A 16,766-nucleotide genomic window follows, 5' to 3' on the forward strand; every position below is an offset into this window, starting at 1 on the left:
TTATGGTGGGGCATCTTAACTTTCTAGGCTCCTGCGCATTCGTGGGTTTCTCTGGCTATCACTACAGCTCTTCTTTTAAATAAAAGTAGCTGTGTCCCATGCTCAGGAGCGGAGCGGATCTGGGCAGGAGTCTTTGGACTGACTGGGGCTGGTTCCCCATGAAGGGCAGGTGCGAGCGAGCCTGAGGTCTTTGGAAGGCACGAGAGTTCTGGTTCAGATCCTTGTCAGTGCTCTTGCCTGACCTTCCTGTCTGTGCTTCTGTTAATTCGGGCCCTTCTCAAGTCAGCCTCCATGCGTTTGCACACAGGTTTGTTCGTGCAGGTCTCCTGCCTGCTGTGCCCTCCACACCTGCTCCTCTTATCTTATCTCTGAGACTCCTGGCAGATCCCAGCTCCTCCCTGCCCCCTGGCCAGAGTGCTCCCTCCCCACTCTGGGTTCTCCTGCTCCTTTCCTTTTTGTTTTTTTGTTCAGCCACCTTATTTTACCTTATCTTATCCCTCCCAGCACACAGCTCCAGGTAGGTCTTGAGAAATGCTTGGGAGATTGCCAGCACACACCCAACCCTGTGAGGCACCCTGTGTACTCTGGCTTTCCACTTCTTTGACCCTGACATAAACACGTTTTACACTGTGGCCCAGGAGAAAGAAGAGAGCAGCGCATGCGCACGTGGAGGGGAACCAGGTTTCAGCCCCAGTCCTGCCCTCAGTGTGCCCTGATGCTTCCCTGTCCGACATCATGTTGGTGTTGTTTTTAATGCTGGTTAGGATTTTCCAAGTGCATTGCCCTGTGGTCTGGACTGCAGTTTGAAAACACTGGCTTGGGGAAGAGTTGAGTCTGAGGGTGGGGAGGGGCTCTGGTGGTCCCTTGGTGGGTGTCTGTCAGAAGCTTCATTGGGCAGAGCAAGAGTGGCTGGGCAGGGACAGGCAGCCCCTGAGGAGTTGGGCTTGGGGCCCCTGGGTCCCTGCAGGGAACTGCTTCCGGAGCAGGTGTTCCTGAAACCGTGCACTTCAGATTGGAACTTGAACCCAGGTGCCAGGACTCGAACCTGGTCAAAACCCTGATTGGGACTTGAACGCATGCGGCCGGGACTTGAACCCAGCCAAAACCCACAGTCTTCCAACTGAGATCACGCACCTGGTTTCAGGACTTAATGAAGCTCAGGTTCTTTTTGTTGTTGTTTACCTATTTTATTTTATTTTATTTTATTTTTTCCCTTTAAATCCTTTTATATACTGAACGATCTCCCTGTTGGTTTTCAGGGGGAAATCTTTTTTTCTTTTTTTTTTTATACAGCAGGTTCTTATTAGTCATCGATTTTATACACATCAGTGTATACCTGTCAATCCCAATCGCCCAATTCATCCCACCACCACCCCCACCCCCCGCTGCTTTCCCCCCTTGGTGTCCATACCTTTGTCCTCTACATCTATGTCTCAATTTCTGCCCTGCAAACCTGTTCATCTGTACCATTTTTCTAGGTTCCACATATATGCGTTAATATACGATATTTGTATTTCTCTTTCTGACTTACTTCACTCTGTATGACAGTCTCTAGGTCCATCCACGTCTCTACAAATGACCCAATTTCGTTCCTTTTTATGGCTGAGTAATATTCCATTGTATATATGTACCACATCTTCTTTATCCGTTCATCTGTCAATGGGCATTTAGGTTGCTTCCATGACATGGCTATTGTAAATAGTGCTGCAATGAACATTGGGGTGCATGTGTCTTTTTGAATTATGGTTTTCTCTGGGTATATGCCCAGTAGTGGGATTGCTGGATCATATGGTAATTCTATTTTTAGTTTTTTAAGGAACCTCCATACTGTTCTCCATAGTGGCTGTATCAATTTACATTCCCACCAACAGTGCAAGAGGGTTCCCTTTTCTCCACACCCTCTCCAACATTTGTTGTTTGTAGATTTTCGGATGAAACCCATTCTAACTGGTGTGAGGTGATACCTCATTGTAGTTTTGATTTACATTTCTCTAATAATTAGTGATGTTGAGCATCTTTTCATGTGCTTCGTGGCCATCTGTATGTCTTCTTTGGAGAAATGTCTATTTAGGTCTTCTGCCCATCTTTGGATTGGGTTGTTTGTTGTTTTGTTATTGAGCTGCATGAGCTGTTTATATATTTTGGAGATTAATCCTTTGTCCATTGATTGGTTTGCAAATATTTTCTCCCATTCTGAGGGTTGTCTTTTCGTCTTGTTTATGGTTTCCTTTGCTGTGCAAAAGCTTTGAAGTTTCATTAGGTCCCATTTGTTTATTTTTGTTTTTATTTCCATTACTCTAGGAGGTGGGTCAAAAAAGATCTTGCTGTGATTTATGTCAAAGAGTGTTCTTCCTATGTTTTCCTCTAAGAGTTTTATAGTGTCCAGTCTTACATTTAGCTCTCTAATCCATTTTGAGTTTATTTTTGTGTATGGTGTTAGGGAGTGTTCTAATTTCATTCTTTTACATGTAGCTGTCCAGTTTTCCCAGCACCACTTATTGAAGAGACTGTCTTTTCTCCATTGTATATCCTTGCCTCCTTTGTCATAGATTAGTTGACCATAGGTGTGTGGGTTTATCTCTGGGCTTTCTATCTTGTTCCATTGATCTATGTTTCTGTTTTTGTGCCGGTATCATATTGTCTTGATTACTATAGCTTTGTAGTATAGTCTGAAGTCAGGGAGTCTGATTCCTCCAGCTCCGTTTTTTTCCCTCAAGACTGCTTTGGCTATTTGGGGTCTTTTGTGTCTCCATACAAATTTTTTTTTTTTTAATAATGAGAGCCTCTGGGAACTACAGTTTTGTCTTTTTTTAAAAAATTAATTAATTAATTTATTATTTATGGCTGTGTTGGGTCTTCGTTTCTGTGCGAGGGCTTTCTCTAGTTGCGGCAAGTGGGGGCCACTCTTCATCGTGGTGCGCGGGCCTCTCACTATCGCGGCCTCTCTTGTTGCGGAGCACAGGCTCCAGATGCGCAGGCTCAGTAATTGTGGCTCAGGGGACTAGTTGCTCGGCGGCATATGGGATCTTCCCAGACCAGGGCTCGAACCCGTGTCCCCTGCATTAGCAGGCAGATTCTCAACCACTGCGCCACCAGGGAAGCCCTCCATACAAATTTTAAGATTTTTTGTTCTAGTTCTGTAAAAAATGCCATTGGTAATTTGATAGGGATTGTATTGAATCTGTAGATTGCTTTGGGTAGTATAGTCATTTTCACAATATTGATTCTTCCAATCCAAGAACATGGTATATCTCTCCATCTGTTGGTATCATCTTTAATTTCATTCATCAGTGTCTTATAGTTTTCTGCATACAGGTCTTTTGTCTCCCTAGGTAGGTTTATTCGTAGGTATTTTATTCTTTCTGTTGCAATGATAAATGGGAGTGTTTCCTTAATTTCTCTCTCAGATTTTTCATCATTAGTGTATAGGAATGCAAGAGATTTCTGTGCATTAATTTTGTATCCTGCAACTTTACCAAATTCATTGATTAGCTCTAGTAGTTTTCTGGTGGCATCTTTAGGATTCTCTATGTATAGTGTCATGTCATCTGCAAACAGTGACAGTTTTACTTCTTCTTTTCCAATTTGTATTCCTTTTATTTCTTTTTCTTCTCTGATTGCCGAGGCTAGGACTTCCAAAACTATGTTGAATAATAGCGGTGAGAGTGGACATCCTTGTCTTGTTCCTGATCTTAGAGGAAATGCTTTCAGTTTTTCACCATTGAGAATGATGTTTGCAGTGGGTTTGTCATATATGGCCTTTATTATGTTGAGGTAGTTTCCCTCTGTGCCCACTTTCTGGAGAGTTTTTATCATAAATGGGTGTTGAATTTTGTCAAAAGCTTTTTCAAAAGCTTTTTGTCAAAAGCGTCTATTGAGATGATCATATGATTTTTATTCTTCAGTTTGTTAATATGGTGTATCACATTGATTGATCTGCGTATATTGAAGAATCCTTGCATCCCTGGGATAAACCCCACTTGATCATGGTGTATGATCCTTTTAATGTGTTGTTGGATTCTGTTTGCCAGTATCTTGTTGAGGATTTTTGCATCTATATTCATCAGTGATATTGGTCTGTAATTTTCTTTTTTTGTAGTATCTTTGTCTGGTTTTGGTATCAGGGTGATGGTGGCCTCATAGAATGAATTTGAGAGTGTTCCTTCCTCCGCAATTTTTTGGAAGAGTTTGAGAAGGATGGGTGTTAGCTCTTCTCTAAATGTTTGATAGAATTCACCTGTGAAGCCATCTGGTCCTGGACTTTTGTTTGTTGGAAGATTTTTAATCACAGTTTCAATTTCATTACTTGTGATTGGTCTGTTCATATTTTCTATTTCTTCCTGGTTCAGTCTTGGAAGGTTATACCTTTCTAAGAATTTGTCCATTTCTTCCAGGTTGTCCATTTTATTGGCATAGAGTTGCTTGTAGTTGTCTCTTAAGATGCTTTGTATTTCTGCGCGGTGTCTGTTGTAACTTCTCCTTTTTCATTTCTTATTTTATTGATTTGAGTCCTCTCCCTCTTTTTTCTTGATGAGTCTGGCTAATGGTTTATCAATTTTGTTTATCTCCTCAAAGAACCAGCTTTTAGTTTTATTGATCTTTGCTATTGTTTTCTTTGTTTCTATTTCATTTATTTCTGCTCTGATCTTTATGATTTCTTTCCTTCTGCTAACTTGAGGTTTTGTTTGTTCTTCTTTCTCTAGTTCCTTTAGGTGTAAGGTTAGATTATTTATTTGAGATTTTGCTTGTTTCTTGAGGTAGGCTTGTATAGCTATAAACTTCCCTCTTAGAACTGCTTTTGCTGCATCCCATAGGTTTTGGATTGTCGTGTTTTCATTGTCATTTGCCTCTAGGTATTTTTTGATTTCCTCTTTGATTTCTTCGGTGATCTCTTGGTTATTTAGTAATGTAGTGTTTAGCCTCCATGTGTTTGTGTTTTTTATGTTTTTCCCTTTGTAAATCATTTCTAATCTCATAGCGTTGTGGTCAGAAAAGATGCTTGATATGATTTCAGTTTTCTTAAATTTACTGAGGCTTGATTTGTGACCCAAGATGTGATGTATCCTGGAGCATGTTCCGTGCGCACTTGAGAAGAAAGTGTAATCTGCTGTTTTTGGATGGAATGTCCTATAAATATCAATTAAATCTATCTGGTCTATTGTGTCATTTAAAGCTTCTGTTTCCTTATTTATTTTCATTTTGGATGATCTGTCCATTGGTGTAAGTGAGGTGTTAAAGTCCCCCACTATTATTGTGTTACTGTCAATTTCCTGTTTTACAGCTGTTAGCAGTTGCCTTATGTATTGAGGTGTTCCTATGTTGGGTGCATATATATTTATAATTGTTATATCTTCTTCTTGGATTGATCCCTTGATCATTATGTAGTGTCCTTCCTTGTGTCTTGTAACATTCTTTATTTTAAAGTCTATTTTATCTGATATGAGTATTGCTACTCCAGCTTTCTTTTGATATCCATTTGCATGGAATATCTTTTTCCATCCCCTCACTTTCAGTCTGTATGTGTCCCTAGGTCTAAAGTGGGTCTCTTGTAGACAGCATATATATGGATCTTGTTTTTGTATCCATTCAGCAAGCCTGTGTCTTTTCGTTGGAGCATTTAATCCATTCACGTTTAAGGTAATTATCGATATGTATGTTCCTCTGACCATTTTCTTAATTGTTTTGGGTTTGTTTTTGTAGGTCCTTTTCTTCTCTTGTGTTTCCCACTTAGAGAAGTTCCTTTAGCATTTGTTGTAGAGCTGGTTTGGTGGTGCTTAATTCTCTTAGCTTTTGCTTGTCTGTAAAGCTTTTGATTTCTCCATCGAATCTGAATGAGATCCTTGCGGGGTAGAGTAATCTTGGTTGTAGGTTCTTCCCTTTCATCACTTTAAGTATATCATGCCACTCCCTTCTGGCTTGTAGAGTTTCTGCTGAGAAATCAGCTGTTAACCTTATGGGAGTTCCCTTGTATGTTATTTGTCGTTTTTCCCTAGCTGCTTTCAGAAATTTTTCTTTGTCTTTAATTTTTGCCAATTTGATTACTATGTGTCTCAGCGTGTTTCTCCTTGGGTTTATCCTGTATGGGACTTGCTGCGCTTCCTGGACTTGGGTGGCTGTTTCCTTTCCCATGTTAGGGAAGTTTTTGACTATAATCTCTTCAAATATTTTCTCTGGTCCTTTCTCTCTCTCTTCTCCTTCTGGGACGCCTATAATGCGAATGTTGTTGCATTTAATGTTGTCCCAGAGGTCTCTTAGGCTGTCTTCATTTCTTTTCATTCTTTTTTCTTTATTCTGTTCCACAGCAGTGAATTCCACCATTCTGTCTTCCACGGCACTTATCCGTTCTTCTGCCTCAGTTATTCTATTGATTCCTTCTAGTGTAGTTTTCATTTCAGTTATTGTATTGTTCATCTCTGTTTGTTTGTTCTTTAATTCTTCTAGGTCTTTGTTAAACATTTCTTGCATCTTCTGGATCTTTGCCTCCATTCTTTTTCCGAGGTCCTGGATCATCTTTACTATCATTATTCTGAATTCTTTTTCTGGAAGGTTGCCTATCTCCACTTCATTTAGTTGTTTTTCTGGGGTTTTATCTTGTTCCTTCATCTGGTACATAGCCCTCTGCCTTTTCATCTTGTCTCTCTTTCTGTGAATGTGGTTTTTGTTCCACAGGCTGCAGGATTGTAGTTCTTCTTGCTTCTGCTGTCTCCCCTCTGGTGGATGAGGCTATCTAAGCGGCTTATGCAAGTTTCCTGATGGGAGGGACTGGTGGTGGGTAGAGCTGACTGTTGCTCTGGTGGGCAGAGCTCAGTAAAACTTTAATCCGCTTGACTGCTGATGGGTGGGCCTGGGTTCCCTCCCTGTTGGTTGTTTGGCCTGAGTCAACCCAACACTGGAGCCTACCTGGGCTCTTTGGTGGAGCTAATGGCAGACTCTGAGAGGACTCAGGCCAAGGAGTACTTCCCAGAACTTCTGCTGCCAGTGTCCTTGTCCCCACGGTGAGCCACAGCCACCCCCCGCCTCTGCAGGAGAACCCCCAGCACTAGCAGGCAGGTCTGGTTCAGTCTCCCCCGGGGTCACTGCTCCTTCCCCTGGGTCCCGACGAGCACACTACTTTGTGTGCGCCCTCCAAGAGTGGAGTCTCTGTTTCCCCCAGTCCTGTTGAAGTCCTGCATCAAATCCCACTAGGCTTCAAAGCCTGATTCTTTAGGAATTCCTCCTCCCGTTTCTGGACCCCCAGGTTGGGAAGCCTGACGTGGGGCTCAGACCCTTCACTCCAGTGGGTGGACTTCTGTGGTATAATTGTTCTCCAGTCTGTGAGTCACCCACCCACCAGTTATGGGATTTGATTTTACTGTGATTGCACCCCTCCTACCGTCTCATTGTGGCTTCTCCTTTGTCTTTGGATGTGGGGTATCTTTTTTGGTGAGTTCCAGTGTCTTCCTGTCGATGATTGTCCAGCAGCTAGTTGTGATTTTGGTGTTCTCGCAAGAAGGAGTGAGAGCACTTCCTTCTAGTCCATCTTGGTTTAGGCTCCGAAGCTCAGGTTCGTGCTGTCTCATCGCAGGAAGAATTCAGGGAGAGACAAAGTGATAGGTAAGAAGTGGATTTATTTAGAGAGAAACACACTCCACAGACAGAGTGTGGGCCATCTCGGAAGGTGAGAAAGGCACGAGGGTATGGGGTTGTCAGTTTTTATAGGGGTGGGTAATTTCATAGGCTAACGAGTGGGAGGAGTATTCCAGCTATTTTGGGAAGGGGCGCGGATTTCCAGGAATTGGGCCACGACCCACTCTTTCATCCTTATGGTCGGTCTTGGAACTGCCGTGGCGCCTGTGGGTGTGTCATTTAGCTTGCTGATGTGTTACAGTGAGCGTATGCTGAGGCTCAAGGTGTAGTGGAAGTTGACTTCTCCACCATCTTGGACCATTTGGTCCTAATCAGTTTATGTCATGTCCTTGGGCTATGTCATTCTTTCAGAGGTTGTGCCTTGCCCCCTTCCCTCGTGTGTCATTCCTTCCCCAACCTACGGTTTTGGTCCAGAGGGAAGAGCTCTGGACTAAATCAGGACACCCAGATTCAAGTCCTGGTTCTGCCACTTGGTGGCTGAGAGACTTTGGGCAAATCCCTTTACTTGTCTGTGCCACGGGGTGGCTGTGAGGCCCAGGTGAGGAAACATGGTCGGGCACACAGCCCTGACTCCACGGACTCTCTCTTTCTGCTCGGCGCCCTGCAGTGTGGGGAGTCACTCAGTTTACCTTGAGCCCTGGGCCCTTCCTTTCTTTTCTCTCAGTCAACCTGGATCAGAAGGGGAGGTCAGTGGAAAAACCAAACAGTCAGAGTTTGGGGTAGCGGTGGCCCGTGTGAGTGCGACCCTGTGTGAGGCGTGGAGCCCCAACCCTGACTTGGCCCACTCTCTTCCAGCCCTGAAGGATGGCTGCCATGTTGGGGGACACCATCATGGTGGTCAAAGGCCTTGCCAAGCTGACCCAGGCGGCCGTGGAGACCCACCTGCAGCACCTGGGCCTCGGCAGGGAGCTCATTATGGCGGCCAGGGCCCTGCAGTCCACGGCCGCAGAGCAGATCGGCATGGTCTTGGGGCAGGTGCAGGTAAGGAGGCCAGTTGGCAGTGGGGGGGTGGGTGCCAGCGGGAGGGGGCCTTGACGTTTCAGCATCCAAGGGGAGGGTTTTAAGCAAAAACGAGTGCTGGAGCCGTGGTTGTCAACACGGCCTGCTGCAGCAGAGTGCCATCCACCGTGGCATCACCTGCATGGTCCCACCCCTGTTCCTGACAGTCTGAGGGCATGGGGAGGGGGCGTGTGTGTGCGCGTGCGCGTGTGCACGCATGTGTGTGCCTGGGCATGTGTATGTTGGGAGCTGTGCTGCAAGGGTGCCCTGCTGCTGCACTCCTCCCATTTCTGCTCTGACCTTCTGGACAAGGACACGCACGCTCCTTCAGGCTGTGGGGCATCCCAGCCCGCCGGCCTCTGGTCATTCTCAGAGTTAGGATTCCCAGCTCTCCCCTCATGCTCTCTAAGGGTCCAGTGGCGATACTGTGTCTCTCTCTCTACACAGATACCTTCAACTTGCAGAGGTGTTCACACCTGTGATCTCTTACAAGCCTCACCGCTGTCCTGGGAGGGGTGCAGACCCAAATGCTTGCCCCCCTTTCTCAGATGGGGAAACTGAGACTAAGCAGTTTGATGCGATTACTGATTGACAGGACCGGAATCCTGTGTCCTCTTCCCAGTCTCAGACTCCCCACCCGCCCTCTCTCTGCTGAGGCTGGGCTGTGCCCTGGCAGCCTCATTTGGTGCCTTCGCTAGTGAGGAGCCATCGCCTTCCTGTTGGCTGTTTGCTTGTGGAGCATCCAGGAAGTGAGGTTGCCCAGCACCCTTGGGCCACCCAGGAGAGAGGAGCACGCTAGACCTGGGCAGGCCTCCCTGAAGGGTGAGAGGGAGCCCAGGCCCCCTGCTCACCCCTCTGCTCCCCTCGGGCAGGCCTGGCCCCGGTCCTTGGAAGAGGCAGGGCCACGCCCTGGGACAGCACCTCGGAGGTGGGAGGGAGTGGCGGTCCCCCACTGCGAAGGAGGCGCCGAGCAGGGTGAGGGTCTCCGGTGCGCTCCCATTCTCTCCCTGCATGCTCAGAGGTGGGTTCCTCCCCTGTCTGTGAGGGGACCGAGGGCCAGGTGCTCCAGAAACCTCTCTCTCTCTAGCTTCTCAAGGGATTTGTTCGCTTATTCATTCAGCAGACACTTACTGCGTCTGGTCCCATTGAGACACTGAGGCCCCTTGGCTGCCACATAAAACAGCTTATGGTAACGCAGGGCCGGCGGCCAGCGCTGGAGTAGTGGGGCAGAAGGAGTGGTGAGCCCGCAGCCAGCGTGGGAGCTACAGGAGTTACGTGGCTCTCGGACCCTGTCCCAGACTCCTTCATTCCAGGGCTTCCCTGGCCATCTTGACAGGTGCCCCTTGATTCCAAATACAGTTCATTTCTGCTCCGAGGCAGGTGCTGTCAGGCGGCCTCGGGGCGGCCCGCGGGGCAGGCCTTGGCTTGGGATACCTGCTCCGCCGTTGGCTGCCTGGTGGGCCTTTACCAGATTATTTCAGCTCTCTCGGCCTCCGTTTGCCACTTACGAAATGAGAGCAACAGCCTGTCTCTTTCTTTCCTCTGGAGGGCAAGTCTTATCTGCTTAGATCCCACAGTGTCTTATAAAGCTGAGAGTGAGAAGGCTTTGGGGGTCCCCTGCTGTTTCTGCAGAACCTACAGGCAGCACTCCATGCATTGAGTCCATTTCAGTGGAATCGGGGAATCCAGGTCCCTGACCTCCCTTCAGGAGCCAGTGCTGTTCTAATTATAGCCTTCTGGGCCCTGTTCCCCTGGCCCCGTCTGTGCCCCGCGTAACTCTGTGACTGCGGGGAGCCCTCTTTTCGGATGAGGAAGTGGCAGAGAGGGGTCAGGAACTCTCTCCAGGTCGCTAGGGGTTCAAAAGTGGAAAGAACCTGGGCCTGAAGCTCAGGTCTCGGCGACTGTTACAGGGAAAACATGGTGTTTTCTCCCCCTCCTCTCCTGTCCTGTCCCCCCTGCTCCTGGAAGAGCCAGGCCAGGTCCTGGATGTGACAAGCCCTCTGGTGAGAGCCCCTCGGGGGGCGCCCAAGGCTGACTGGCGGGAACCGTGTCTGCAGCAAGGCGCTGGCCTGGAGAGGCAGGGCGGCCCTACCTGTGTGCTGCACTCGCCTACTCTGGTCTTCGGCTGTCCTCTTACTTCTCAAAGCTTTCCCCATCTTTTGCCCTGGTTCACCTTCCCCAAAGCCCTGGTAGCCTCTCTTTAGCCTGGATTTACAGGTGAGGAGCTTGCCGCCGGGAGAGTGGTCGTCGCTCACCTGGTCTGGGCCGGGCACCCAGCGGGTGCTCAGGGACCACGGGCGGCCGGCTTGCCTGGGCCCACGCGGCAGAGCCCTGGCAGGAGCAGGGCTGGAGTCCGGGCCTCCTGGCTCCTGGGCTGCTGCTCACCTCCGGAACTGGCCACGGGCCACGGGGGTGACATGGTAGGGCCCTCCAGAGGGTCAGAGGGTGGGACGCGCCGGTGTGCTGTCCTGGCCAGAAGGGGATGCACACAGGGAGGGGCTCCTGGCTGGCCTCTTGCTTCTCTCACGTTGGTGTTTGTTCCCTGCAGGGTCAGGAGAAGCATGAAGAGTCTTATTCCCAGAGCTTTGACGACCTGCAAGCAGAATTCCACTTCTCAGGGCCGAGGGCCGAGGGCGCCTCCGAGGAGTTGTCTGCGGCCTCCTCCCCCGATCAGTCTCCTCCGCCCTGGGATCACGCCTGCAGCCAGGGCCCAGCTCCTGCCTATGTTGCCAGCGGACCCTTTAGGGAAGGCGGGCTCCGGGGCCAGGCCGCCTCCCCTACGGGCAGGGTGAACGGGAGGCTCTTTGCAGACCCCAGAGACCCATCCTCTGCCACGGGCCTGCAGCGAAGGTTCTACCACCAGGACCAGTCCCCTGTGGGGGGCCTGACGGCTGAGGACATTGAGAAGGCCCGGCAGGCCAAGGCTCGCCCCGAGAGCAAGCCCCACAAGCAGACGGTGCATGCAGGAGGCCCCCAGAGTGGGGCTGGGGTGCTTCGCTCAGTGCTGCTGGTGGCAGGCCCCTTCTTCGGGGACGTTCTTCGGGTGCCGTGGCCTGGAATGTCAGGCTCACGGGGGCCCCTTCTGGGAGGGGTGTGCTGCTGGGCGGAGCTGCTGCCTTTGCGGGTGGAGAGGGCGTGCGGGGGGCGGTGTGAACCCCTGAAGGTTGGTCCTGTCCCTGTTCACTGATCCCCTGAGGTCTCTTTCTTTTCGCCCTCTAGCTCAGCGAGCGGGCTCGCGAGCGGAAGGTGCCAGTCACGCGGATTGGGCGGTTGGCCAACTTTGGAGGTGAGGTGCCAGTCCCGGTGAGTGGGGCGGGGGCCACCGTGGGGGCCTGTGTGCGGCGGGGAGGCTGGGGACCCAGGGGTGCCCTGGGGAGGGTGGTAGTTCCTGTGTTAGCCGTTCCGGGATGTTTTCCATGGGTGGGCGATTCAGTCTCTGCCTCAGCTCACCCCTGGGGGTCGGTGCGTGGCTGATTGCACGCTGTGAGCTGCGGCTTTGCTTCTCGGGGGGGCAGCGTCTGCAGCATCAGCTTTTCACTCAGGCCTTTGGAGGCCCCTGCAGGGAGGAGGTGGGACAGTGGGGCTCTTTGGCTCCTGGACCCAGTGGTTTTTGCCCAACCATTTGGGGACCCGTTTGCTGGATTCCCACAGGCCTGCGGGCATCAGTGGAATGATAACGAGGTGCCGTGGCCCTGAGCTGCTGTCGTCCATTTTAGTGTGCTGAGGAGTTGTGAGTTTGTTCTTTTCTTTAGGGGTTTGCATAGCCATTGTGTCCAGTACCCCTGTGCTCTCTTCGTCCAAGTTGGAGGATCATTTTATAGTGAAGGTTTACAGCAGTTGTCTCTGCTTTTATGACATTGTATTGTCATATCCGACCAAGATGTTCCTATTGAAAGTGCCATCCTTTGCTATGGTTCTACTTGAAGATGGAGTGACTTCTCTAAAGTCCGCTTATCCTCAGTAGGTTCTCCAGACAATACAGCTAATGAAAGTAACAGCCCTGGCAACTTGATTCATGTACCCACCTGGGACCAGTGCTTATTTGCGAGGCTCTGTGTAACAGTGGTCTCGTTGACTGGTTCACGTTGATGCCAGTGCTGACTAGTCATGAGAGCCCACTCTCATGTGTCTGAGCCTTTACCTGCCTGCCTTTTGCTTTGCTGGTTTGTACGTCTCCCCTCCCACAGACCGTACATCAGGCATGCTGCTCTCCCTGGCTGCCTCTTCTCTTCTGGAAACCCCATCTTACTCCTTGTTCAGGAGTGGCTCTGTGCTCCCTGATAACCTGGTCCTCTGGAAGCTGGCCTGATGTGTGGGTTCTAACATTGAAGGAAGGCTGGCTGTCTTCCTTAGGTGCAGAGCAAACTAGGTTAATTGGATAGAATTTTCTCAACTCTGAGGTTTTCTTCCATAATTGTTATCTTAAAATGTGGCATCTGCTGCTACTTAGCTTTTCAGGAATCTAGCATACAGTGTCATCTGAGTTTTAGCACAAAATTATTGCTTCATTTCATTTTAATGGGTTAGCGTTTTAAGCAGTTCCTCATAGAACATTGTAACTCCCTGGGGTGCCACTACCAGAATGGGTTTGGGTTGCTGCTCTGGTGGCTTCCAGTGGTCCTTATTCCCCAGAAGACATGGCACTTTCCCTGCTTTGCTCAGTGGCTATTATTTGGGACATTTATTATTCTTAAAGTATTAGATGGAGATTCTGTTCTCTCCCCCATTAGTTTGAGGGCAGGAACTGTTCTCTTCTTACTTTGTAGTTAGTCTTTCTCTGTAACCTGTAATCCTCCTCCCCTCACTGCAGACCAGGGCTCACCACAGAGCTCTGTCCCGGTAAGGCTTAGTTTGACTGATGTATTTTAGAATGGGTGTAAGCCTCTCTCGTGAGTCTTTGCCGGGGTGGGGTAGTGGAGGACCTGTTTGGGAAAAGTGGTCAGGATGAAGGTCGTGATGGCCAATTAGTATTTGATGGAAGTCCTGGTGGAGCAGGCAAGAGTCAGGCCTTTTTGGGTGGTGGGTTAAAGAAAGCAGACTGAAGTGAAAGCGGTTGTATAGGAAGGTGTGTAGGACAAAAAGTCAACTTCATTAAAACCAGGGTACAGGGCTCCCCTCAGGGCGTGGGGGATGTGGGCTGCCAGAGGGAGCTGGGGTTGGGGTGAGGAGAGACCCTGGTCTTTGTAGGGGCTTTGCACCATCAGGAGCCTCTTGAGCCCTTGCTGACAGCTGCCTGATGCCTGGAGCCGCCCTTCAGAGTCTGTGCTGGAGATTTGCTCACAGCTGTGATTCGGAGCTGCACACATTGTTGCCCAAGCAGTTGGCAGCTCATGTTTCAGGATTAGAGGTGGCAGGATGGGAGCATAGAGGAGCCAGGTCTGGAAAGAACGTGCAATTCTGGCCCCAGAGGTGAATTCTGGGCCTTCTACCCTATCCAGAGGTTTTCAAACTGGGGTTTATGACCCTTTAGTGAGTGTGAAATCAGTTTAGTGGGTCAGGACCAGCATTTAAAAAACAAATTAAATAGAATGGAATTGAATAGAAAAGGATCAGAATTAGTATCATAGATCCTTAGAACTGCACATGTTGCAAAAATATTTGTTTCAGAGATCTAAATATACTATTGATGTATGTTCTTCATTGCATTGTGAAGTATATGGCTTACTGGTGGGTCTTTATCTAAACAGTTGGAAGTAACACTGCTCTACTTTCTTCTCCTAGAAAATACTTCTGGCCTTTCTTCCCCTCATGAGGGTGAGATGTTTTTGAGGTGTAGACTAACAGACTTTAGGAAGTTGTTACACTGCAGGTATGAGTGTATAGATCTCAGGGGGGTAGGATTGTATTTGGGAAGGTCAGCAGCAGGTATTCAGCTATATAGAGGCAGAAGGCAGGGGCTTTCCATTTGGGTGGCTCATTCTGATGCTGAGATGGCGCAGGAACTCCAGGTCTAATTTGGCTGTGGGACATTATGGCTCTGATGCTATGGGCATGGTGATTGTGAATATTAGATTTTGTTGGAGAATGAAATGAAAGATAGCATCAGATATTGGATTTGGGGTCAGAACTGGGCTTTAGGTCATCATAAGATTTGGGTTATAATTCCGGCCCTGCTTCCTATGACCTTGGGTCTTGCCTTGGTTTGCCTTTCTGTGAAATAGGGGTCTTGCCATTGACTCCAATGGGAATATTTTGGTAAATGTTCCATGTGTATCTGAAAAGAATTCTGGCATTGTCAGGTGCAGTTTATCTATCTGTCTAGTCTAGTTTGTTACTCATATTAATCAGATCTTTTAATGATTTTTTTGGTATGTTTATTCTTTTGTTCTTTTTTTAAAATTCTTTTTAAAATTCTTTTTAAAATTAATTTTTGTTGGAGTATGGTTGCTTTACAATGTTGTGTTAGCCTCCACTGCACAACAAAATGAATCAGCCATACACATACAGATATCCCCTCCGTTTTGGACTTCCCTCCCATTTAGGTTACCACAGTGCATTAGGTAGATTTCCCTGTGCTATAGTATGTTCCCATCAGTTGTCTATTTTACACATAGTAACAATAAAGTATAGGTGTCACTCCCAGTCTCCCGATTCCTCCCACCCCACCTCTTCCCCCTTGGCATCCATACATTTGTTCTCTACGTCTGTGTCTCTATTTCTGCTTTGCAAATAAGATCATCTGTACCATTTTTCTAGATGGTATGTTTATTCTATCAGCTGTCAAAAGAGACATTTATAAGTCTTATGCTATGATCATGGATTTACCTACCGCTTAGTTCTGTCAATTTTTGCTTTAATGTTTTGAAGCTGTGTTATTGGTTGCTTACAGATTTAGAATTCTTATATCCTCCTGGGGATTGACTCCTTTATTATTATGTCTTACCTCTCTTATCTCTATGAAAGTCTACATTGTCTGATATTAGTATAGCTGTTTTCCAGCTTTTTTTTGGCGGGGGGGTGGTCAATGTTTGCATCGTATATCTTTTTCCTTCCTTCTCCTTTCAACCTTTTGTATCCTTATATTTAAGGTATGTCTTTTGTAAGCAGCATATATATATTTTCTTTTCCTGTGATTTAGGTACAGACATTAATCTTAGTCTTATAATGTGAGTATTAGGTTCATTTACATTTAATAGAGTTGCTGATGTATTGTGGTTTATACTTACTGTCTTAGTCTTTGTTTACTGTTTGACCCATCCATTCTGTTCCCTTTTTTCCCTTCTGTCTTACCTTCTTTTTAAAAATTTTTACCTTTTTTTAAATTGAGGTATAGTTGATGTATAATACTATGTAAGTTTCAAGTGTACAACATAGGGATTCACAATTTTTAAAGGTTAGATTCCATTTGTAGCTATTATAAAGTATTGGCTATATTCCCTGTGCTGTACTATATATCCTTGTAGCTTATTTATTTTATACATAGTAGTTTGTACCTCTTAATTCCCTACCCCTTTCTTCCCCTTCCCCCTTCCCTCTCCCCACTTGCCTTGCCTTCTTTTGAATTAATCAAATTTTTTATTGTACATGTTTTCTCTTTATTAGTTTGTGTGTTATTATTCTACTATACTTTTAGTGGTTTCAGTTGAGATTACAGCATACATTCTTGACTTAGTACAATGTAATGAAGTGATTATTTTTACTACTTACCCAGTAATGCTAGCACTTGAGAACAGTTTAAATCCCTTCTTTGTGTGTGTGTGTGTGTGTATGTTAATGTGGATATGTATTTTGTTTCTACATGTTTTATATTATATACTAAATTATTAAGATATGTTAAACCTCACAAGATGTTATTTCTTTGTATAGCCCATATGAGTTTAGATTAGCCACATATTTACCCTTTTTGTGTTTCTTTCTCCCTTCATTTTTATATTAGAATTACTTTTGGGGTAATTTTCCTCTTCTCTGAAGAACTACCTTTTCTCTTTTTTGTAGTGCAGAGTGGTAATCATTAATTCTCTGTTTTTATTTGTGTGTAAACGTCTTTATTACACTTTAGTTTTAGAAGGTATTTTGGCTGGGTATAATACTCCATGTTCAAAATTAATTCTTTTGGACACTTTAGCAATATTATTCCATTGTCTTCTTTTTTTTGTTTTGTTTTGTTTTTGTTTTTTGGCCGCACCATGTGGCATGTGGGA

General features: G+C 46.9%; 1 protein-coding gene across 4 annotated transcripts in view; it reads left to right on the forward strand.

The window, feature by feature from the left end:
- The window catches only part of COQ8A (coenzyme Q8A), a 50,179-nt gene that overhangs the window by 19,672 nt on the left and 13,741 nt on the right, over window positions 1–16,766 (forward strand). For all 4 annotated transcript variants that reach the window (XM_061187364.1, XM_061187367.1, XM_061187366.1 and 1 more), the window contains exons 2-4: window positions 8,422–8,607; window positions 11,174–11,581; window positions 11,845–11,911. In XM_061187364.1, coding sequence (XP_061043347.1) covers window positions 8,431–8,607; window positions 11,174–11,581; window positions 11,845–11,911 — 652 coding nt within the window. In that variant the 5' untranslated portion in view covers window positions 8,422–8,430. The remainder of the gene's footprint in view (window positions 1–8,421; window positions 8,608–11,173; window positions 11,582–11,844; window positions 11,912–16,766) is intronic.

Source organism: Eubalaena glacialis, chromosome 3, assembly GCF_028564815.1.
Source record: "Eubalaena glacialis isolate mEubGla1 chromosome 3, mEubGla1.1.hap2.+ XY, whole genome shotgun sequence".
NCBI lineage: Eukaryota > Metazoa > Chordata > Mammalia > Artiodactyla > Balaenidae > Eubalaena > Eubalaena glacialis.